Below are 23648 nucleotides of genomic sequence, written 5' to 3'. Positions count from 1 at the left end.
ATGGTGCCACGTGTACTAATTCGATAACTACTGTTGGGTCGAAGTATCATTCATCTTGGAAAAATCTTCAAATTTCTAACTTAAAAAGGATAACGTTTTGTCCTTCTAAAACCTAATTGGCACGTTTTCTAATAAAAGTAAAATCATCAAAATGTGAACACTTGAAATTGTTGATAATTTTTTGAAGAGAAGAAACCTTTAACTTGTGTGGACCAGCTTTCCATTTCACAGTCCCACATCGCTGTCACATTCACTGCCTCCACATATCATCACCAAGATTCGACAGATATTTATTTAACCTTTCCCCTCTTGGATCCCAAACTGCCTACCACACACCGTTTCTTCTCCTGTAGAATCATGTTGTCTTCCACGGTCATGAGCGTCTCGCCGGGAGTCCCGACGCCCTCGTCTCTAACTCCACCGTCTCCTCCCTCGTCCTCCCCCGTTCGCGCGATTCCTGGCAGCTACGGCTGGCCTGTGCTCGGCCCGATCGCCGACCGCCTCGACTACTTCTGGTTCCAGGGCCCGGAGACGTTCTTCCGGAAGAGGATCGACAAGTACAAGAGCACCGTGTTCCGTACCAACGTCCCTCCGTCGTTCCCCTTCTTCGTCGGTGTCAATCCTAACGTAATCGCCGTCCTCGATTGCAAATCCTTCTCCTTTCTCTTTGATATGGATGTTGTCGAGAAGAAGAATGTCCTCGTCGGCGACTTCATGCCCAGCGTCAAGTACACCGGCGACATTCGAGTCTGTGCCTATCTCGACACCGCCGAGACCCAACACGCCAGGGTAAGATTCCGTTGCCTCGTTCTGATCTTCCAAACTCACTGAGTCCAGTTCAGTCATCGACTCAGTGAGTCAGCATATCTATGTCGAGTGACACTGCTTTAGATCTGATAGTCGTACCTTCATTTATGGAGGAAGAAATATTTATAAATTTGTGTGTTGAAAAATCTAAACCACTAATGTTGAAACAGTAGTTGCGATGGAAAACGAACATTTATAAGGTTTTTGTGGGAATTTTTTTTCATATAATATATAAAAATAATTGATTAATTTTAAATATATTTTATTTTTTTATTTTTTTATTTTTATCTTATATTTGATTTCAAAAAATATTAAATATGTTTGGATGGTTGGTCAGATTTGGTTTTATTTAAAAAAATATAAAATAAAATAAATTTAATTTTTTTTTATTTTAAGATTATTTAATCTTGTTATAATATAAAAAAAATAAATAGAATAAAATAATTTATTAAATTTAAATTTATTTCATATTTTTTTAATTTTTTTCTTTAATTTCTTTATTTCGTATTTTCTTTCAAATTTTTTAAAAACTAAACATAATAAAAAAAATACTAAAAAAAATTATTTTATTGTCTTTCTATAACTTACAAATTTTCAAATCATTTTATTTTTACAGAAAACATAAAATCAATGAAACGGAGTAGTATATAAAATAATGAATTGATTTTAAATAATTTTTTAATATATATATTAAATTATTAAGGGACTAGGATGTGCTTTTCTAATTTTTTATTTTTATTTTTCTTGATTATAAATATTTAATATTTTTTAAATATTAAAAACAAATCACAAGTGGATTTTTTTGTTTTATTTCTTAATAAAAATATAATAATTTTCATTTAACGTTTTCGAATATAGGTCGAATATAGGCCCAAGAGTGGTCTAGAGGACACTCTGTAAATAGAACGTTGCGTTCCCCACAATCTCGAAGTCAAAAATATCTCGCAACTCATCACCATGACCATGGGATAGGGGCAACAAATTTTATCTTATTCTATGTCTTGCATTCATAGATTAAATTTCATGAATTACCCTTTAAAATAAATCAATAAAAATTGTAGAAAAATCACATCAACAATTATGGAATCTCCGGCAGGTAAAGAGCTTTGCCATGGACATTCTGAAACGGAGTTCCAGCATCTGGGCAAGCGAGGTCGTGGCCAGCCTGGACACCATGTGGGACACCATCGACGCCGGCGTCGCCAAGAGCAACAGCGCCAGTTACATCAAGCCTCTCCAGCGCTTCATCTTCCATTTCCTAACTAAATGCCTTGTTGGCGCGGATCCCGCTGTGTCGCCGGAAATTGCGGAGTCTGGCTACGTCATGCTCGACAAATGGGTTTTCCTCCAGCTCCTCCCCACCATCAGCGTCAACTTCCTGCAACCACTCGAAGAGATCTTCCTCCACTCTTTCGCTTACCCATTCTTCCTCGTCAAAGGAGACTACAGAAAACTCTACGACTTCGTCGAACAACACGGCCAAGCCGTGCTTCAAAGAGGCGAAACCGAGTTCAACCTCTCCAAAGAAGAAACCATCCACAACCTCCTCTTCGTCCTCGGCTTCAACGCCTTCGGTGGCTTCACCATCTTCTTCCCATCTCTCCTCAGCGCTCTTAGCGGCAAACCGGAGTTACAGGCCAAACTGAGAGAAGAGGTCAGATCAAAGATCAAGCCGGGAACAAATCTAACCTTTGAATCGGTTAAAGACTTGGAACTAGTCCACTCCGTCGTGTACGAAACTCTCCGCCTCAACCCGCCCGTCCCACTCCAATACGCTCGAGCCAGAAAGGACTTTCAACTGAGTTCACACGACTCAGTTTTTGAGATAAAGAAGGGAGATCTGCTTTGCGGGTTCCAGAAGGTGGCGATGACAGACCCGAAGATCTTCGACGACCCGGAAACTTTCGTACCGGACCGGTTTACGAAAGAGAAGGGGCGGGAGTTACTGAATTATCTCTTCTGGTCGAACGGGCCCCAGACCGGTTCACCCAGCGACAGGAACAAGCAGTGCGCGGCCAAGGACTATGTCACCATGACCGCTGTCCTATTCGTGACTCACATGTTTCAGCGCTACGATTCTGTCACGGCTAGCGGTTCTTCTATCACCGCCGTTGAGAAAGCTAACTGAGATATTAAATGTTGGATTGTACTCTTACTATGTGTACTAAATGCTACATTTTTTTTTTTAATTTTAATGTGCCCCTGTAGCTTATTTTTTATTTAATCCGTACTATGTGGGTACGGGTTACCGGATGTGCAACTTGCACTGCGCCAGATTAGCCTCCTGCTTGTGCAAGTGTTGTTCTGCTTCTCCATCATTCCAAAAGCCAGATATGGGGTTCAGGTTGGACTATTGGAGTCTTGAATAAAGTACAGACATGGTGAACTGTTATTCAAAGACACCAGGACTCTCAATCCCTTAAGGAACCTCGTCAGGGAAATGGAATGGGACCAATTTAAGGGTTCGCTAGACACAAAGTGCATCCAAAAAGGTTAAGTTAGACTCACTATGCAAAGGTGCACCAAAAAAACACCATTGAAGCTCTAAAACCCTAAAACATTTAAGGATCCTAGTTGCAAAGGTGAAAAAGGAAAGGATTAAGTTACTGCACCCCTTTTGGAGAAGATGAGAGAATAACGTTTTCTCGACTAAAGTGGCAACAAATGAAAAAGAAAGGCATAGTGAATTCAAACCTGATTGTTTTTGCTAGACACGAAGTAGCAACCAACCACAATGAGAAAGCTAGAGAGGCTAAGAAACAAGGAAGGAACCAAACCATGGAAGCAATAACTTTAAATACTGACTTGACAAGAAGATTGAGGGCTAGTTGCTACCATTCATGCAATGACAAGCAGGCCAAGACATGTTAAATCTCATGATAATTGATCTAATTGACAGGTCAATTGGAAAGATGCATGAGAGTACAAAGTTCGAAGGATGACAATTAATCATGGTGCAATGCCACATGGTGACATGCGATTCCATGAGCATTCGAAGGATGATAATTAATCATGGTGCAATGCCATATGGTGACATGTGATTCCATGAGCATTTTGTTATAATAAAGTCTTTAAAAGTATGACATGATATAATAAATTTGAAATTTATTATTCATTTATTAATGTTTCAATTTCACTTTTTTCTATCTTTATTTCATATATTATACTCTATGTGTATTTCAATTTAACATTTCTTGCATTATATATCACTCGAATACATTTGAGTTACACGAAAGATCCAAATCATGAGTTCTTTATAAGTAGATGATTTGGTTATTGCGAACGAGAATACTTGGCAGCGAACGGAGGTGACTTTGTTAGGCTAGTTGGAGGTAGAGTGCCTTGTTTTCCTGTTGAAACATTTCAGTTTGTTTCAGGATGGCTTACATCCTCCTTTCTTACTCTTGCCAACATTCTTCAAACTCAGCACGCAAATTAAAAAGTGTTGCCATCGGGAGTGACTCTTCAAATGCAGGATTTTTCTCATTCCGAGTTATCTGACTATTTGTTTCTCTGTGTGCCATTCTTGGTATTAAATTTTTTGTTCAGTAAGTTCCCACAGATGGGACCAATTGTTGGTGACTTGGGTACTCTTGTTCCTTACTCGACCATCAGAATCTGCACAAAAGGATTGTTTGGGTGAATCCAGGCCACCCTCTTCGATGCTTAAGTTAGAATTGAGTGTTTTTCTTGAAGAATCTCAGACTATGCAACACAAAAACCCGATGATCCCTCAGGGGAATTTGATTAGCTTTTATAAACAATCTTTGACGGATGTTGCTTAATTCTTTGAATTCATCATTAAAGTGCGACCGTTCGCAACGACATACTAACCATTTTACTTACTGGAAATCAGGCGTAATCCCTTGCCGCCCAATGTTCCCATGCATGCCTTTGCCGAGCACATCATGACAATCATAATTTAAAACTTACCGCAGTACTATCCCTTCCATAAATCTCGAAATTATGCTGCCAAAATGTTTGGCAAAATAATTTGTTGATGGCTCATGACACGTCTACCGAATCATTATAATTGGACACTCATAATTTGGAGACAGTCTGTCCAGTTCTCATGAGTTTAACTTTGTGCGTTTGTCCCCGAAGAAAATGCCTTGTGCCAGCTATAAGAAAATTGCCATCCATTGCTTTTCTATAGTGCGTCTTGCTGCTTATTCAACAAGATCAAATTAAGCTTAATGACTTTTGAAGGGACCTTTTGCTTTACCCCGTATAATCCGCTTTAGTTTACAGCTTTGCCAAATTAAAATATGAAACATAGGACAATCATATTTGAAAAATGTTTGAAAACACCTATATCTGATTTGATATATGATAGAAATTAATGGAAATAGGTCGGAAAAAAGGAGGGGGAATAAGAAAAAAAGCGAAAGCTTCACCGACAATGCTTTATGAATAGATGCTGCTATGTTGGGTTAATAATACTTATTAGCTAAGCAGGGTTGCTGTTGATCCAAGAGAAGAATAAGGAAGTCTTATAAAGTGTTGGGTCGAAGAAGGGAAGGCGAAGGGAAGGCAGGTAGGAATGAAGGGCGGAACCATTTGTTTCTGCATCCCTGCGGGGCGGAAGGACAAGTATGAAGATGAGTCCTCCAGCGGGAAGTCTTCTGGGCGGAAGTCTCACAAGAAGGCCAAGAAAAGAGGGAATGCTCATGTGGGCGGCGATGATGAGGAAGGCCATGCTGACTCCGCCCATGGTGGGGCTGCCAATTCTAGCGGTGCCGACGCCGGCATGCCTGTTGCGGCGATCACCGTGGCCCAAATGAGCAGCGGTGATGGTAATGGTCACGGCGGAGGAGGTGATGGTGGTTGATGATGATCCTCATGATATGCACTATTCTTTTTCTACGCGAGCTTGGTTTGTTAGGTTTGTTGTTCATCAAACACTTCCGATCATCGACCCCACAAGCGATGTATGACATCATGTGTTTGGAATAATTGAGGTCGATAATATGTACAATTATTGAGTTGAGTAAGGGGTCCTTCCTTTCCGTGGTCTTTTTCGTTTTCTTTTCAATGTTTGGAACTGTGGAATTGTCCTTTGATTGTTTTCTTTCACCTTTTGTGTCTCCTCCTATGTATTGAAAGATTAGTGTTTAATGTTTATCACTTCATTGGCATTAGTGCTATGGGTTTATCTCTATGGTGATTGATATGGGCTCCTCTCAAAAATGATCTCATGATTCAAAAATACTCTCCAGAGTATATATTATCGACAAAAAAAAAAGCGTGTTTTCATATACTCATTTAAAAAGAAAATGAATAAAAATATATTATAGCATCGTGACATCTCTATACATATATTTACTTTATAATAAAAAATAATATAACTTGTCATAATTAGAAAATAACTAAATCTTAAATTTGAATTCAAATAATTATTTGAATTTTGAAATCGATCGATCTTTTCTTGGAATTCATGAACTATCATGTTAACATAGTCTGCAACAACTTAGAAGAGTATACTGAACAGTAAAGCAAAGGCATTTTAATAGTAATAAGAAGAGGTATTACATATCTGGCACTCCATTTTTCACAGTTACCATTTTTGATTTCAGAGTGTCTTACAAGTGGAATCCTTAAACTAATGATGAAAGAATAAAAAGATGAAAATGTGGGGGCTTCTTTGCAGATTTCCCACTTTAAGAGACCTGATTAGGACCAAGATTTCTATGCCATGACCATCAGATTGTTCAAGCAAGTTGATTAGAATCATGAATATGATACCTGCTTTGAGGGGAGACCAAACAATAAATTTTCTCATGACAGAAGAAGTGTGGAGATGAACATTACCCTATGATTGTTCCATGAGCGTGTGGAAAGCCTCTTAGACAGCCTGCACATTTCCCTGAGACCCGGCACGAGACTTGGCAACCCCTTCTTTCCATCCTTTCTGACGAGCTCTCTGTAACCACATTGCTGTCAGTTTCTTCTGTGCTGCTAATGCTGCTTCAGCCTTCTCTCTTGCTTCTTCGCATGTTTCCATCCCTGAGTTGCATTTGTCTGCTTCCTTAAGGTATTGGGATGTTATCTTCTTGGCCTCAAGCAGAGCCATGTCAGCCCGCTGTTGATTTTCCAAGGCTTCAGCCTCCCGTAGCTTAAGTTCCTCAGTTAATAGCTCAGCAAAATTTTTTTCTGTGTCCTCACTCATATCAGGATCATGCTTTGAGCAATCTGCATGAAGTATAACCAATCAAACAAAGAACTTTTGATCAGAGTTAAGGAATATAAGTGCACAAATATCCAAAAAAATCAGAAACGTGCTCTTCAAATTCCTCAAACCAAACTTAAGCTTAGAAGGTTTTGGAAGTTCAAGGAAAGAATATACTTTTGTAAATTTCATACGCACAACACAACATTTTTCAATCACATGTTAGTATGCTGTTCAGTATCTTGAAGTTCTTTCATGCAAACTACAAAAATGTGAATGCCAATCCAAGCAAGACAAAAACAGCAAAAAATCATGCCTAAGAAGACTGATTTACTTGGTCAACAGGGGATATTCCATGCATATGGCTTGCAAGTTCATAGAAATAGGAACGCTTGTCATTTGACTCATTTCATATTCCTCATGAATTTAGGGTTGGGTCCAGCAAAGATAAGGCCAACCCAATTTCCTAAGAAGAAGAAAAGCATACTCTCATCGGATTAGTACTGGGCTTCTCTACTAAGGATGAGGATCAAAAAGAGTGAAGAGGTTGGGTATGGAGGATTCATAAAATAAAATCCACATACTGTACAGGTCATACCTGAAGGCATAACCATGATAATTTAAAAGGGTGAGTAGATGATTATAAACCATCTGAATTCTGATTTTGCTACATTATTTTGATAACCGGAATTTTACCCTTGCTTTGAAGATTTGATACAGATGTTTTCAAGATAAAGAGTCCAAAAGTCCCTATGTTAATGATTACGATATTTTCGGTTGGTAGTCAAATTAACCATGGCACATATCTGCAAGAATATCCACTTCAATTAAAGCCAACTGTTTTAATATGCTACTATTAAAATTCAGAATGGCCAAGTAATATCAGTTTGGTCCAAACAATCTCATAATATAGCCAATCCAAAGAAAGCATATTAAGCAGACCCACCAAAAATAAAATAATATTAAAAATCCTGACATACAATCTGGCCAGGTTTCATTTGCTAAGAAGGCATATGCCTATACACCAAACTCCACCTTGATGTAAAGCAAGAATTGAGGTGCCTACAAAATCGAAACAGTTCATTTCTATGTGAACTGACCAAATTCCTCACATTTGAATAAGAAGGTGCATCTATAAAAACCGAATGATTCATTTCCATGTGAGGAGGGTTACGTGGAAGTGGAAAATTCTAGACAGAAATGCAATCATCATTTAGTTGGAATTACACCAGCACCCAGAGGAAAAACCCCAAACTGGATGCAGACCCCTCTTTCAGTCCTTATTTTATCAGAAGTAAAAAGAGCAATAAAACACGGAACTGCATGAGATCCAAAGGGCATACTTCCCAATTTTCTAGACTTGGAAAAAAGCTAACATAGGAAGGACATATTCATGTGACACTTTTCTATGTATTTAAAAGTGAAATCCAACATGCACACTTTCCAGATTAGACCAAAAAAAAAATAAAAAAAACAAACAAACAAGCAGTTTTTCAAGAAAAACATTTATCACTCAAGATAACGATAAAAAACACACAGAAAACCACATGAAAGTAAGAATATCTAAGTATTGTATTTTCATAGACCAATTCAATAGATTTTAGAATGACTTCTCCAGTTAATTCATTAGAGAGATACTAACCTGAAAAGGAAATGTTGTTTAATCCTGCAAGAAATATTGACACAGGAACTCAATAAGTACGGATTGATCGTTAAAGAAACTAAAAGACAAGCAGACATAGCACATAATGTAATTCAACTTAAGTGAAGCCAATATGCATCCCAAATAGAAGCCTTGGCAACCTATTCGGGCCACGTCACATGTACAAGGCTCAACATGCACAACGATGTTTATCAGAAGACTAGCCAATAAAACAGATTAGTAATAGTTTGCATGATTGTGCACGATACTAGCGGCTCAATTCAATGTGAGAAACAAAGACCCAATACTTTATATTAAAGTGTAATATGTGTAATTTGGATCATCATGCCACATATCCAAAGCCTGCACTGAAATATTATGGATTTGAGTAGATTGAATGGTAATCAAAGTAGTAACAGAAGATATCATAATCCCAAAATCCTGAATAAATAAATGGCAAAGATATGCTGAAATGATGAGATTAGTCGATGAGTTATTATCCAAAATACTATTGTTTTAGCAAAATGCTTTGGAGAGAAGCTCATAAAACAAGGGAGAGGAAAACTTCCCAAAATTTGAAAATAAGTCGAGCATTCTTCCAATCATCTAACAACATCGAAAAGCATGCCAAACGGAAAATTTTCAATAACTAGTATTCCTATCCCCTTATTCATTTCAAAGGAACTTCAGGAATCAATATCTAACCTATTCAGAAGTAAGCATCTGGATATGGCACTACCACATACTCCAATTTTTTAATTACATCTATATAAGAATTATGCATAAGAAGTTCATACTAATTGAGTCAGATTTGAAGCTAATTGGATCACATGAAACAACAGAAAAGCTTGAAGAAATCAACCATACAACGTAATCCTTGAATTTGAAGTAATTTTATTAGATCCCGGGTTCCTCAACCCATATGGATTCCCGATTCCCAAAAATGAGATCTGGGTCAATCCCATCTTCTCAATTCCACCCTCATGAAATGAAACCCAAAATGGGTACACGCCAAGGTTCAAATTTTGACAATAGTATTGCTCAAAAAAAGCTGAAACCAAGACCAATCTAAACAATTCAGTTTAGGATCTAAGCAGATCTTCAAAGAATCAAGGAAATCGAGATGACCCGCTTGAGACTCACCATGGGGGATGGATAGGAGAGGCTGAGAAGAACAATCACAAACGCATGCAGGGCAAGAGGAGGAGGAGGCGGCGGCGGCGGAGGTGGAGCGGCTGACGGCCGCTAAGCCCTCCATGGAGTGCCAGTAAAGTGGAGGACCCAGTATGTAGCCAGCCAAGCACAGAGCCAAGAGACCCAACAACACCTTCAACAGGGCTGGAGTGCACCAAGCTGGCTGGTTCAGAGCCATCTCTCCCACTCTCTTGGGATTCTGGGTTTTGGAGTGATGAATCCGATTTTGATTTCTGGAAGCAAAAACAGAGAAAACGAAAGCAGTTTTGGAAAGTGTAAATGTTCTTGCAGTGTTTTAACAGTTTGACTACGCGTAGTCTGGCGTGGGAGCAGTGAGGTCCAATCTTTCTGTGACTGCACACTCATCACATTTTCACATTTCACTAAATTTTTGGTAGATTTGGTTATTTGACCCCTTCATGAACGTAATTTTCCTCCTGATTTGTTTTCTAAGGGTTTGACCATATTTGCATTTTATAGTTTTTGTTATTGGTGAGCCTGAATGAACACCCAGATTTCCATGATTGAATTTCATTTTTCTTACATGAAGAATTTATTTTTATTTTTTACATTAAAAAATTAATATCATATTCAATTATAAAACAAAATTATCAATTATTCATTTTTATAATTTTATAAAATTTATATTTTCCGTAGCTATACAAAAAATATTTCATAATCCAGCCTCTTTTACTATATTATCTTTTTTTGAACGCATTATCTATAATATCCAATTTTAATAGTTTATTTCATATTTTATTTTTATATATTTTCAATTTGTATCTAAATTTTATTTATTTATTTATATTTGAAAATATATGAATCTTTCTCGTGCCTTAATAATGCAACATCCGATGTAAATGCATGTCTCAAAGATGAAGCCACAATAGACATAATCTTTTGTGAGGTTTTTTGTTTTTTAAAAAAGAAACTTAACATTTGGTACATCTAATGTTAATACCATATTCTTATGTCCACTTGATTTAAGGCTTTGGAAGATAAATTATTATTTTACATAGTGGAACTAAATTCCATATCAATGATGCTCTTTATTTTGTTAAATCTAATCAAAATTAGCTTAATTTCGAATATATTCGTTGGAATGGATATGATATTGAAACTCTGAAGTGATGGTGGTAATGAATGTCTTTTTATTACTTTAGTTATTTATGGACAAAAGTGTATCTTATGAAAATTTCCTTTTTTATTATATGTGTTATATCAAACAACTATAAAATGCTATCATGAATCAGAAGTCATGTAATTTTAAAACATTTATGTTTTGACATTAACACCGGAGTCATATAAGATTCTCAATGATGTGTTATATCATCAATACTTCCTATGTGGATCTTTTAAAGAATCAAAAAGTTCTGGTGACTAATAATTACAGTTATATTGCTTGCTTATAATGCAAAGTAATTATTAACTCCATTTTTTTTTACCAAAGTTGTATTTAAATCATGATCCTTTTAAGAACACATTCAAGAGGACCTATATTGGACCCTTAAATTATTTTATGGTTTTATTGATGTCTTAACTTGGTGGTCTCATGTTTCTCTTCTTTCAACTCATAGTGTTACCTTTGCTAGATTAGTCGCTCAAGAAATCGGCTTAGGGTATGATTTCTCTAATCATCTTATTAAGATAATTTGTCTCAATGGTGCTGGTGAATCTTTTCTTAAACATTCCTTGATTACTGTATGTCGGTTGATATTAATGTTGAGCATCTTGTTGCTTATGCTCATACTAAGAATATACTTGAATCTCTTATCAAACATCTTCAATTAATTGTTAGACCACTACTCTTAAAAACAAAATTGCCTTTCCCTACTTCAGGATATAATATTCTCCATGTTATTTATGATGGATTTCATTTATCATCCATTATCTACTATCTTAAATCTCTAACTTATGATGTTTATATTCTCCTTTTTATAGATTATCATTTTGATGAAAATGTTTTCTTGCCATTAAGGAGAAGCAAGTCAATTTCAAACAAATGATGAGACATTATGTGGATTGTATTCTCTTTGTTTCATCTTGTTTATCGTAGAAAACAATGTGAATTAGAAGTTGAAGGGATTATTAATTTGGAAGAACTTCTTAGATACAAAAATAAATAAAAATAAATAAAAAATAAAGTGACAAGGTCACATATATTGGTTGTGAGTACTCTAGCATGGATTGATGTTCTTATATGACAATTAGAGAATATAACACTAATTGAATCTAGGACATGCCTAAAACATGATAGACTTATTTATTCAAAGGAGATAAACTCAAGAAAGCAACATATGAAAAGCTTGGTGTTCCTAAAGAGCTTACAATTACAAAAGAGTTAACAAAATGACTAGTAAGTCCCAACTTGATAAACAAATAGCCTTTGAAGAGGCATAAATTAAAAAATTCTCTTAAAAAGGTATTGTGGTACCTAGAACCAAAAAGATCTCAATAAGTCATATACATATGAGAGAAATACAAGACCATACTAGCAACGGTATTAATAACATATTTTCTTTCCAAGTGACTATGGACATAATAAGAATGAATGAAGATCAAAAATCACAAATTGTAGATTAATGCCAAAATAGAAACGATTGGTCAAAATGGAAAGAAGCGATCAAAATGGAGCTAAATTTGTTAGCAAAACCAAAGGTATATGGACTTATAATTTAAACACTCGAAAACATAAAACCTATTAGATATAAGTGGGTCATTGTATAAAAATCTAATCAGAGTAATGAAATCACAAGATTTAAAGCGAGATTTGTTACTCAAGGTTTTTCACAAAAACTTGGTATAGACTATAAAGAAATGTGTTCCCCTATAATGAATCCATTCACGTTTTGATATTTAATAAGTTCAATAGTTTCTAAGGACTCAATTTATGCTTCATGGATGTTCTTACAACTTACTTATATGGTTTCCATGGATATCAACAAATATATAAAAATCCCCAAAGGATTCAAATTGTGTAAAATAACTAATTTAAAATCTTGTAACATTTATTCAAGCAAACTACAATGATCACTATATGATTAAAGCAATTTGTTCACATGTGGTACGATCATTTGAACAAGCATTTGTTAAAAGAAGGATATGTGAATAATTCAATTTACCTATGTACCATCACTAAGAAATCAAACCCAAATTTGCAATAATTACGATGTATGTGAATTTTTTGAATCATATAAGAACTCTTGAAGAACTTATAAAACAACAATTATTAAAAAAAAAAGGAATTTGAAATGAAAAATTTGAGAAAAACAAGATATTGCCTTAACTTGTAGATTGAGTATTGTTCAAGTAGTGTGTTAATCTATCAATTAATATATGCATAGAAAGTTCTGAAAGACTTTTATTTGAACAAATCACATTCACTTAATTCCCTCAAGGTTGTTCATTCACTTGAAATGAATAAAGACATGTCTCGTCCTGAAAGAAGAAAATGAATAATAACTTAGCTCATAAGTACCAATAGCTCAATGAAATAGGTGTATTAATACATCTTGCAAATTATGCTTGATTAAACATTTTTTTTTTCAATTTACTAGCAAGATACAATTCTACCTTAGCTTTGAAGACATAAGAATGAAATTAAATATATATTATAATATCTTTGTAGAATAAATTACACGTGCTTATTTATTCAAAAGAATTAAAACTGTAGTTGTTTGAGTATGAAGATGCAAAATATCTTTAAGATCTTTATAAAGATCTATCATAAACATAACAAGTATTTACTTGTGGAAGTATTGAAATATCATGAAAATTGGTTAAACAAATAATGATAATCACCTTCTTAAATCATTTATAAGTACTTGGGATTTATGCTGTAAGTTGTGAATGTGTATGATTAAGATTTATGATCCGGTGTATTTGAAAGTAATGTGGATTATCCTCTATAAAAAATGATAGTATCATATGAAGATAATGCTATGTGTTATATAAACTAGAGGAGTATATATTAAAGGTGATCAAACTAAACACATTTCACCAAAGTTCTTTTATACACATAAGTCTAAAAAAAATAGCAGAATCAGTGTTCAACAAATAAGATCAAATGATAATGTAATGAACTTATACACCAAATCGGAATACATCAACTCAAAGATTTTTACACTAAGTCTTTAAAAACAACATGATCATGTCATCGTTATTAACATATTATAATTTTTTTTTATTCATTAAGATTTTATCTCACTGAATTTTCTTGGCAAGGCTTTTAATGAGAACACATTAATAATCCATGTAAACTTATTTTATTTTATTATCACTTAAGTGTAAATGACTGATCCTAACTCATGATGAATTTTATTTTTCCTATAAATTACCACCTCCCACTTTCAATTTGGAGTTATTTTATAAATCTATCTCTTTTCTATTTCTTTTTATCAAATTATTTTTCATAATAATAAATATTGATGATCCAACCACCCCCTACTTCTCTATTCGTCTATTTTTCTTGATCAGAAGATCTTATCCCTGTCAAATGACAAAATAACCAGTCTTCATCGACACGTGGCACCACCTTCCCCCTAAGAGAGCCGAATTGCAGAGAACTCGATCAGAAACCCTAGGTCTATCACAGATCGAAAGAGAGGGAGAGGTCAGGAACCCTAGCTCATGGTGATGCCTTGAAGACAATGGCGCCATTGGAGGAGATCCCAGTCGATCTGGTACGCCAAGTTCAGATCTTGCTTCGCAAGGACGCCAATCTCTCGTCCTACGATCCTCACGACCCATCTCTTCCAAATCTCCCTTCGACCGACCAAGTAATTGCCGAGTTCGATCCGTCTCCACCACACCTCCGGTGCGCCAACTGCAGGGGAAGGCTACCCAGAGGGTTGCAGTCGATCATATGCGTATACTGTGGGCTAGAGCAGAAAGGAGAGGTTGCTCCAGAGCCGATTTTGTTCAAGAACACAGCTGGGTTTCGTTGGTTGCTCGAGACATTGGACTTGGATGGATCGGTGAGTGTTTCTTTTTCTTGTTTGGTTGCTGAGAAATATCGAGGAAATGAAAAGAAAATGTGGGTTTTTGATGTTATGTTTTTGGGTCGTTCTGTTTATAAACAATTGAGAAAGGTCCAAAAATTCAAAATTCCAAATTCCAAATTTGTCTTTTTTCCCCTGTATTTTCTCAGCAACCAAATGGAGTATTAAGGCTGAATTTTGCTATTTTATGTTCTTCTTCTTGCTCGGTGCTAAGTATCGCATCTGGGGATAGTGGAGTCTGGGCTTTGAAGTTTGTATTGCGTAGGATTTTAGAAAGTAAGGTTTTGTGAGTTTCGGTTTTGAAACTTTCAGCTAGCATTTCTGTTTTTCCATTGAAATAATGCCAGGGTTTACTACTACACGATTTTTAGTTTATAAAATCGAATACAAGATACAAAGAAATCTACATTGCTTCAAGTTAATGTATTTAAAAATTATCACAGAGTGGAATCATACGACAAGTGAAATAACGGTAGTGATGATCATGATTATTATTAATTTTCCCAGAATTTAAATATATATAAATCCCATTCTATTTATTTGCTTTATCCTGCTGAAATGGAAAAGGGGTGCTGATTTAGTATGTACCGTTTTGGTAGAAATGAAATGGTACCTAATTGCATTATCTTTGATTCATGAGCCTATTAAGAAGTTGATAGCATTGGTCTGGACACTGTTTGTGGCTTGGGTCAGTTCCCATTTTCAACTCCTTTGGTCAGATGATAGGGTTTGTTTGTTTGTTTTTTTTTTTGGGTCAATTTCCATTCCCATTTAGAGAGACTAAAACTTGTTTAGCCTCCTGTACCTCATATTGTTGGTGAAAGGAAATTCATAGAACGAATAGAGTACCGCCTTTCTTGATTTTGGGAAGCTATCTTCCATATGAAAAATAAAAAATTCATGTTTTTTCTTTGGATTATTTTCTAATATATTTTGTGGGATGCTTCGTGTGATGGATGTTTAGTAAAATCAGCATTGTTTTGCAGGAGGCCTTGGGACCATCAACTGTAGTAAAAGAAGCAAGCAGAGGACGGAGTGCTTTGAAAGATGAAGGTTCCTTGTCAGATCTCTTAGATCTGGAAATAAAATGGACTTCTGAGTCAGAGAAACTGGGGGCTGGTGTTTCGAATGAGGCATCAGTTCGGAGTAAAAGTCCTTTGAACTTGGCTGGAGTTGACCTAGACAACTTTTTGTCTGAAGCTAGGAGAGATACTGTTATTAAGGCATCTGAAGAACAATTTGCAGCAACAAAAGAGATAAGAAGTAAGGAAAGCAATGCATTGCAAGGTCATGAAAATCTTAGTTTGTTTGAGAATGTTCATCCTTCTGAAACAGTTGTGAGGCCTGCAGAAGACAAGAATAGTGCTGCTTTCTCTGGTTGGGAGGCAGAGTTCCAAAATGCTAATTCTGAAAGTGTTCATGAAGGCTCCAAAGAGTTTGACCCTTTTGTGGGTTCCACAGTTGATCTTTCATCCCACATGGATGCAGTCTTTGGATCTGGAAAAGATATAAATAGTGCTCATGTGAGTGATGACACAACTCCTGCTTCCAGGACTAATGATTGGATTCAAGATGACTTGTATAAAAATTTGAACTCCAAGGTACCAGCCCATGTGGGACAAGTTGATTCAACCATCCAAGCTGAGGATGCTCAAAATTTAGCTGGTCCCTCTTCCACAAGAAATGATTGGTTTCAAGATGATCAATGGAAAAACAGCAGTGCAAAATCAACTGATAATAAGATCGCGCTTGGAAAAAATGATAATTTGTTTGATGCCTGGAATGATTTTCCAAGTTCCTCTACTTCACAAGATCCTTTTAGAAGTTCTTGGAAACACAATAATGGTAGTTCTCTGACACCTTCTGTTGAACAGACTTCTGAACCAAATCTGTTGAGCTCAACTAGTAACTTGCAAGAGATGGAGTTTGGTAACTTCTCACAGCAGGAGGACCTTTCTTCTGGGGCAGATAACAATCAAAATGATTCTTCCACAGTTAGCAATATGCTTCCAGAAGCTTCTGATTCAAACAGGTATGTATACTCTGTCTGTCTATTATCTTTTGAAAATGTTATTTATGCAAATTCAAATTGCCATATTGCTTTTTTAGAAGTTAAAACCTTGGTTAGAGTTTCTTTTTATACTAAATGGCATATACTAATAAATTAGAGGATGATGGGAAGCTTTAAGATCCCCTTGAGCCTGAGATATTGTTTCCTTTGAGTTCATTTTCTAGATATTAAATCAACTGTATAGATTATGTTTAAGGCCATGTTCCCTATGAAAATTGCCACTTCAGAAGGGGCTAATAAACTGTATACGAATTCTGAAAGGATAGCATACACCAGCCCCGTTGCACGCTTCAGTTGGGTTCCTTGAAGTAACTGAACCAAGAAAGACATCAACTTATCCCAAAATCATCTTCTTCTCTTCCCACTTGTTGATATAAAACCCTAATCTGAAGATGCAGTAGAAGAATCTCCTCAAAATCAATTGCTTAGGATTTTGTAATATCAGTGAGGTATCAGGTTCTATTTCAAAGTCATGTATTTATTTTAGATGCCTTTGTATGATATGAGGCATGGGGATTTTCAGTTGAGCTACGCCTTGGGACATGAGGCTTGCCTCAGCTTCATTGGATAACATGGGATGTTGTAAACGGTTGGCATGCATCTTTATTAAGTTGAGTTAAATGTTATGTCAATATGATACTCACTGAAGCATTGAAATCAAAATGCAAGGGGAAAGGAAAAGGTGTTGATAAGTTTAACGTATATGTTTTTATTTTTGATTTGAGCAATGAATAAAGATGTAATATTGAGTTCCATGGATGCTACCAAGGGTACTAGAGAGGTGGGAACCCCAATCTTGGTGTGAAACATAGGCATAGAAATGATTCAAAAATGATAACTAGAAAGAAATGGACATGGCTGTGATAGTCAGGGCTATGCCTATGGCTATGGGTATGGCATGCTTCCAGAAAAGGTGATGTAAGTGTGGGCACTTCTCTCTCTGTCATTGTCCTATCCAAGTGTGTGTGTAAGATGAATTCGTTTCTCTTCCTAGGTTTTGGTGAGAAGTATGAGCCCTTGTCTTGGGCCCCAAACAAAAGGGAACAACCTACACTCATCCTACATCCCTTAGGTTCTTTGCAAGCTGCCGAAGCCTATGGTTTGCTTCAGTATGAATGATTTCACATGGTTGAAATAGATTTTAGGTGAATTGAACTACGAACCATGATACTTCTGGTGGATCACAGTTTCACCAGGCTGTCTGATCTAATTTAGTTTTTAGAACACTGACTGCTTGTGAGCCTCAAACTATGACCTCCTGAAGATGGGCAAACAGTCGGACTAATCATTGATCCTCATTTCTTCTTTGCATGTTTCAGGAAAGCTGATACAAGTGCAGAAGATGGGGGAAGGTTAGAACAATCTGTGAAAGATGAAGATATTCTCGATGCAACCACTAGTTCGAAGGCTGAAGACGTAGAGATGTTGATGTCACAAATGCATGATCTCTCTTTTATGCTGGAAAGCAAGCTCTCGGTCCCACAAAGCTAGATGGTTTTACATGATAAGATAGACGATTGAAACACCCAGGTGTTGTCCTTGAGCTTTTATTACATAATGTGCTTTGTCCAATATGTCTTACGGCCACATATTTGATCCTCCAGTTGTAATCACTGAGCTGTTTTCTAGGGTTTTTTCCCCCTATAATTTTGTATTCTTTAATGTATTTACTGGCTTTCTGAGTTTGATCCTTCTGCCGTAATGTTGAATAGCTAGATTATTAGGCATATTGAAGATGGAATGCGCTGAAATGGTTGATGGAATGGAATGCAGAAGCCAAAGAAACTTCGTCTTGAAATAACAAGGCAGATACTCGAGTGTGAAATATAACAAAATTTTGGTCTTTTATAAAGCAAGAATGAGAAGCAGGATTAATAGCTACTATGACACTGATTATGTTAGTAATGGTACTGCGCAAAGATGAACCATTGACCGTGTTGAGTTCATAAGCTATAATATCTTTATTAATATCATGGGGGGGTATGCAGACGTGACAATGAAAGCTCACAAGAGTACATGGTTAAGTAGGATTCACCATGATCCACACCATAGTAAGGGGAAAAATTTGGGATTTTGAAAAAAATATAGACACAAATTTTAAAGCATGGAAGATCAAAAATGATTTTCAAATCTATGATAGTTTTTAAGGTATTAATAGAAATTGCTTTTTGAAGAGAGATATCTTTTAAAATTTAATTTTTTTTAAAGAAATCTTTTTATTTGATTTCTTTCAATAGTTGTAGAACCGGAAATATGAAATATTCTTTGAATTGTCTTATTGTAAAAAATATTTTTTTAAAAATAGTATATTTCTTTTTTAGAATCTCATATCAAAATGCTTTTAGTTAGGCCTACGAGAGGATGAGACAAAAGGGCATGTGGCGATGATAATGACACATGAAGCCATGTGGCAATGATTGTAAATAGAGGGGATGGTTTGTGTTGGGAAGTGTCTCAAGTTACTAATTTGTATAAATTCATTGCAAGTAGATGATTTGTTTATAACTGTTCATGAATTTAGGCGATTTATTTAAGGCTGAAGTGCATTGCCTCATAATTGGAAAGATGATTGGTCTTGATCATCGAAATGAAGTTTCTATTGTGAGTGTACTAGTGTGTATGATTACACATTTGACATAATTTATGGTGATACATGACATTCGTTATCAGATAGTCATAATTTCACCAAGCTATTATTGAACTTTTAACCTTGAGAGAATATTGAACTTGTGATAAAGTTTTTAGAGATTTTGACTTACAAGTGTGACTTTAAGGTGGTCATACCCTATGAATTAGGCCACCACTGATAGAGGTTGGTGACAATAGTTATTTTCAATAAAGACATCATGATATCTCATGGATTTGAAACAACATGACCCCTTAGTTGATCGATTCTAAGGACATGTGATAATGAAATTTGTAGCCACAATAATTCATTTAACGGATATTCAATATCCTCTCGACCTTGAGATATTGAGTTTGTGTTAAAGTCTTTAATGACTTTTACCTATTGGTGAAACTTTAATATAGTCATATCTTCCCTATGAATTGGGTCACTGTTGATAGCGGTTGGTGACAATAAGTATTCTCAATAGAAACACCATGATGTCTTATGAATTTGAGATAATGTGTCTGATTATTACCAAAAAGTGCTATTTTGTAGACCTAATCATAATGGTTTTAAGCACCTTTGAGTAGTAATCATATTCATTTAACCCAATTAATTCATTAAGGCCCTTAGTAATTGGTTCTAACCATTTTGTGGTAAGTTTTGGTGCTTTTTGATAGCTTTTTGCTCACCAAAGCAATCCAAGAATGAGGGAGAGCTGTATACTCTTCATGGAAAAGCTTTTGAAAGCTCAAATTCATGAAGAAACCAAGCTTTGGAGCTCCATAGCCCTTTGCCAAAGTCGTTCAAAGTATGCAAGGAAAGAACAAACGGAGAGAGGAAAACAGAGGACAGCAGCTGCAGTCTTCCTTTGCACTTTTGGAGCACTTCCCGAAGTCCATTTTTTACATGCTATATACCATTTCAAAGCTCAGGAAGTCAAGAATCCAACGCTTCAAACCGTGTACGATTTGGAGCTGAAATGAGGAAGATATGGCCTTCGGAAGGCAACTGCATCAAGTTGAGGGACAATTTCGCACCTTGCGAAATTGGAACTTCAACGTGCGAAATTTAAAATGGATGGCAGCTGTGAAGTCGCGGTGAAGCCCAGCATTCGAAGTTGATTTTGCAACTTGTGAACTTAGATATCAACATGCGAAAGTGGATTCTAAGTTGTGAAATCAACTTGCGAAATTTTCACAAGTCACCATGCAACGTGCGAAACTGGGATATTTTGTGCGGACTCTTTTTCTTTTGATATTTTTGTGGCTAAATTTCCATTTTCTCCTTGTATTCAGCCACTCATGTAATTCCTTAGCTAGGAAGTATCCATGGAAGGGTAAATTACCTTCCTATATAAACTCTCTTGTAAACACTAAAAAGGGACTATCTCGGGGAGCTTTTTCCAGGAGACCAACTTATGTATATTTTACACTTAAGGAAATACAGAGATCTCTTTTGCTTTACTTTCTCTCTACTATTTTCTTGGAAGCCAAACAACCTCTGAGGATGTTTTCCCAGAGGATGAGAGACTAACTTTTTGGTTTCTTGGAGTGAAGGAAGCTAGGTGAAAAGTCCAGATGCTAAAGTGGAAAACTCTCGTGCATTAAATATAGGTAGTTGGAATTCATAAATGGCTTCTAAATCTAAAGTTTTGCTTTAAATCCCTTAGAATCACTTTGAATGGCCAATACATGGTAAGCTTCAGGTCTCTGTGGATGCTTATTGCTAGATCCATATCAGTCCATTAGTTATCATGTACGAGCCATTGGAAAGTGATTCAAGGTGAAGACCCATAGTGTCTAAAGCCATTAATGGAACTTAACTACCACTTCTATTGACTTTTTATGGATTAAATCTTCATTGTTAAACCTATTCCGGTTCGGGAAATAACTATAGGTTAAATCCCCAATGCGAGGTGAAGAATCCGGAATTTCCACTTTGCATTCTGAACTTGATCCTAGCAACCCTTAGCTCTGGGAGACTTTCTTTCTTCCATTTTTACTTAGTTCTATGTTAGTTTAATTTCAGTCACCACTTTCAAAACAAATTTTATTCTCTTTTAAACTTTAAGTTTATGATAAAGGAAATCATCAGACTCAATTTCTAATCTAGAGTTTATCACTGGTAGAGTGAAAACCCATCCCTGAGTTCGACCCTAGAGCTGCTATACTATAGTAGCTTTGCTACGCCAGTATAAGGTCATAGGATTTATAAATATTTTTGGTTAAAATACTCAATTGGGCATGAATCAGTGTCCCTTTGGGTAATCCTAAGGACATGTGGTAATGAAATTTATGACCGTAGTAATTCCTTTAATGGAATTTGACACATGCTCCTAGTGAGCTAGAGTGTGTTAATTTATTATATAAGAGGATCTAAGACACAAGGATTCTAGAGGTAATCTTGAGAGGTTAATAATGTTCATCTCGTTTAATTATGGACATTAGTTCATGAGAAGCATGCATATAATGGATAGTAGATCATGAACTTGAATTCTTGTATCTTATTGTAATCTTATCAGATGCTGGAGTGCAATTGACTTTCTATAATGAGATGTCGAGTTAACTTCAAAATTAGGTTATAAGAGAGCTAATATTTTCTTGTGGGCCTTAATGGTTCTTATTCGAGCTCGTATTCCTTGATAATACATTTATTAAGGGGTATAAAGTGTTTCGGTGAACATGCAAGGTTGTACAAGGGCTTGTGAATGGTTTCTCTAAATTGGGCTAATTGATTAATTGGAGCATAATAGGATTAATTAATTATGACCCATGTGGGTTGAATTATGTGACCTAAGCCTAAGATGAGTTTAAGTCATTTAAGCTCATTAGGAAGCTTATATAAACTCCCTTTAGAGATTATGGCTTTAGACATATTTTCTTATTCACTCTAGAGAAAGGAGAACCCTAGCCACCATTCCTCTGTGAGACTTCCACCATTTTTAGTACTTGGATTCAAGGAGGAAAAGTCATGGTGGCAAAAGACTTTTGGGTTTGTGAGTTCTACGACTTGTACAACACATCTTCACCGACAAGATCAATTTGATCTAAGAACATCCAAATCTAAGGTAAAACTCTCTAAACCTCTAGATCTAAGTTTTTTATTTATTTATGCATGTAGCCTTTTGTTAGTTAGATCTAGAGAGCCTTAGGTATAGTTTGCATGCACCTTAAGTGATTCAGGACTGGAATTAGAGTAATCTAGGGATTCCCTAAGTAATATACATGATAGATAGAGATGTGAGAAACAATGAGAGATACTTGGTGGTTTGAGGGGGCTCGTGATTTAGGGTGTAACTGTATGGAACGAGGAAACATGAGATGTTTTAGGAACTTAATAGTTGTATTTGGTTTTTGTCTATTGTAATATTCTCTATGGTATAGTGGAATGATTTTTTTTTTTTCATCCATAGATGTAGGCATGTTTAATTGAACCATGTTAAAACCTTATGTATCTTTGTGTGGATTATTTTTATCTTTGTGTTCTTAGATTGATATCATTTTTATTAAATCTTTCATAAACACAATAAATTGGTATAAGAGTAAGGTAGAGATTGTTGGATAGTGTCCCAAATTTTTAATTAGAATTCCTTTCTTGTAAAGAATATTGTATAAAATATTTATGTTATTATAATATTAAATTTTCTTATAGAATAAGGAAAGTTATTATGAATATCTCTATAAATATTTTAGGTCATGAGGCGAAAAGGTTATGAGATAGAGATAGGCTTATGAAGACTATATGAGGTGGATAGAGATATGAGGAAGAATGAGAGATGCCTTGTGGAGTGAGTGAGAGAGTTCATAGTTTAGGTTGTAAATACAAGGATTAGGGAAATATGAGATGTTTCAAGAACTCAATAGTTATATTTGATTTATGTTTTTTGTAATATTCTCTATAGTATAGTAAAATGATGATTTCTCATTTATGGATGTAGGCATGATTGACTGTTAAAACCTTATGTACCTTTGTGTGGATTATTTTATCTTTGTATTCTTGAACTAATATTGTTTTCATTAAAGCTTTGACATACTAGTTTGTAAGGTTAAGACTAACCCTTAGGTAGATCAACAAACAAACTAACCACACATTACAAATAAAATTTTCTTAAATAAAAACTCATAAACAAAATCATAAATAAAATCATAAATTTG

At 35.6% G+C, this 23648-nt stretch overlaps 4 protein-coding genes across 4 annotated transcripts; 3 read left to right on the top strand and 1 right to left on the bottom strand.

Annotated features, from left to right (window-relative positions):
• The first annotated feature begins 357 nt into the window (after positions 1-357).
• HPLA (fatty acid hydroperoxide lyase) lies at positions 358-2935 on the top strand. The gene is given in 2 exon segments (NM_001281082.1): positions 358-789; positions 1904-2935. Coding segments are annotated over 2 exon segments (1464 nt in total).
• Positions 2936-5017: 2082 nt separating this feature from the next.
• Positions 5018-5948, top strand: LOC100256762 (glycine-rich protein DOT1). The gene has a single exon (XM_003633235.4). The coding sequence runs from the start codon at positions 5351-5353 to the stop codon at positions 5636-5638; it is 288 nt and encodes a 95-aa protein (XP_003633283.1). The 5' UTR covers positions 5018-5350; the 3' UTR covers positions 5639-5948.
• Positions 5949-6291: 343 nt separating this feature from the next.
• Positions 6292-10257, bottom strand: LOC100256881 (uncharacterized). The gene is made up of 3 exons (XM_002272595.4): positions 9762-10257; positions 8619-8642; positions 6292-6999 (listed from the first exon to the last, which is right to left on the bottom strand). Exons 1-3 carry the CDS (start codon positions 9988-9990, stop codon positions 6653-6655), a joined length of 600 nt encoding a protein of 199 aa, XP_002272631.1. The 5' UTR covers positions 9991-10257; the 3' UTR covers positions 6292-6652.
• A 3983-nt stretch (positions 10258-14240) lies between these two features.
• Positions 14241-18577, top strand: LOC100261856 (uncharacterized). The gene is made up of 3 exons (XM_002270516.4): positions 14241-14788; positions 15799-16844; positions 18203-18577. The coding sequence occupies exons 1-3, from the start codon at positions 14462-14464 to the stop codon at positions 18372-18374; spliced, it is 1545 nt and encodes a 514-aa protein (XP_002270552.1). The 5' UTR covers positions 14241-14461; the 3' UTR covers positions 18375-18577.
• Positions 18578-23648: the final 5071 nt, after the last annotated feature.

The sequence above is a fragment of the Vitis vinifera genome, chromosome 12 (assembly GCF_030704535.1).
Source record: "Vitis vinifera cultivar Pinot Noir 40024 chromosome 12, ASM3070453v1".
NCBI lineage: Eukaryota > Viridiplantae > Streptophyta > Magnoliopsida > Vitales > Vitaceae > Vitis > Vitis vinifera.
This window is presented reverse-complemented; position numbering and strand designations above follow the sequence as displayed.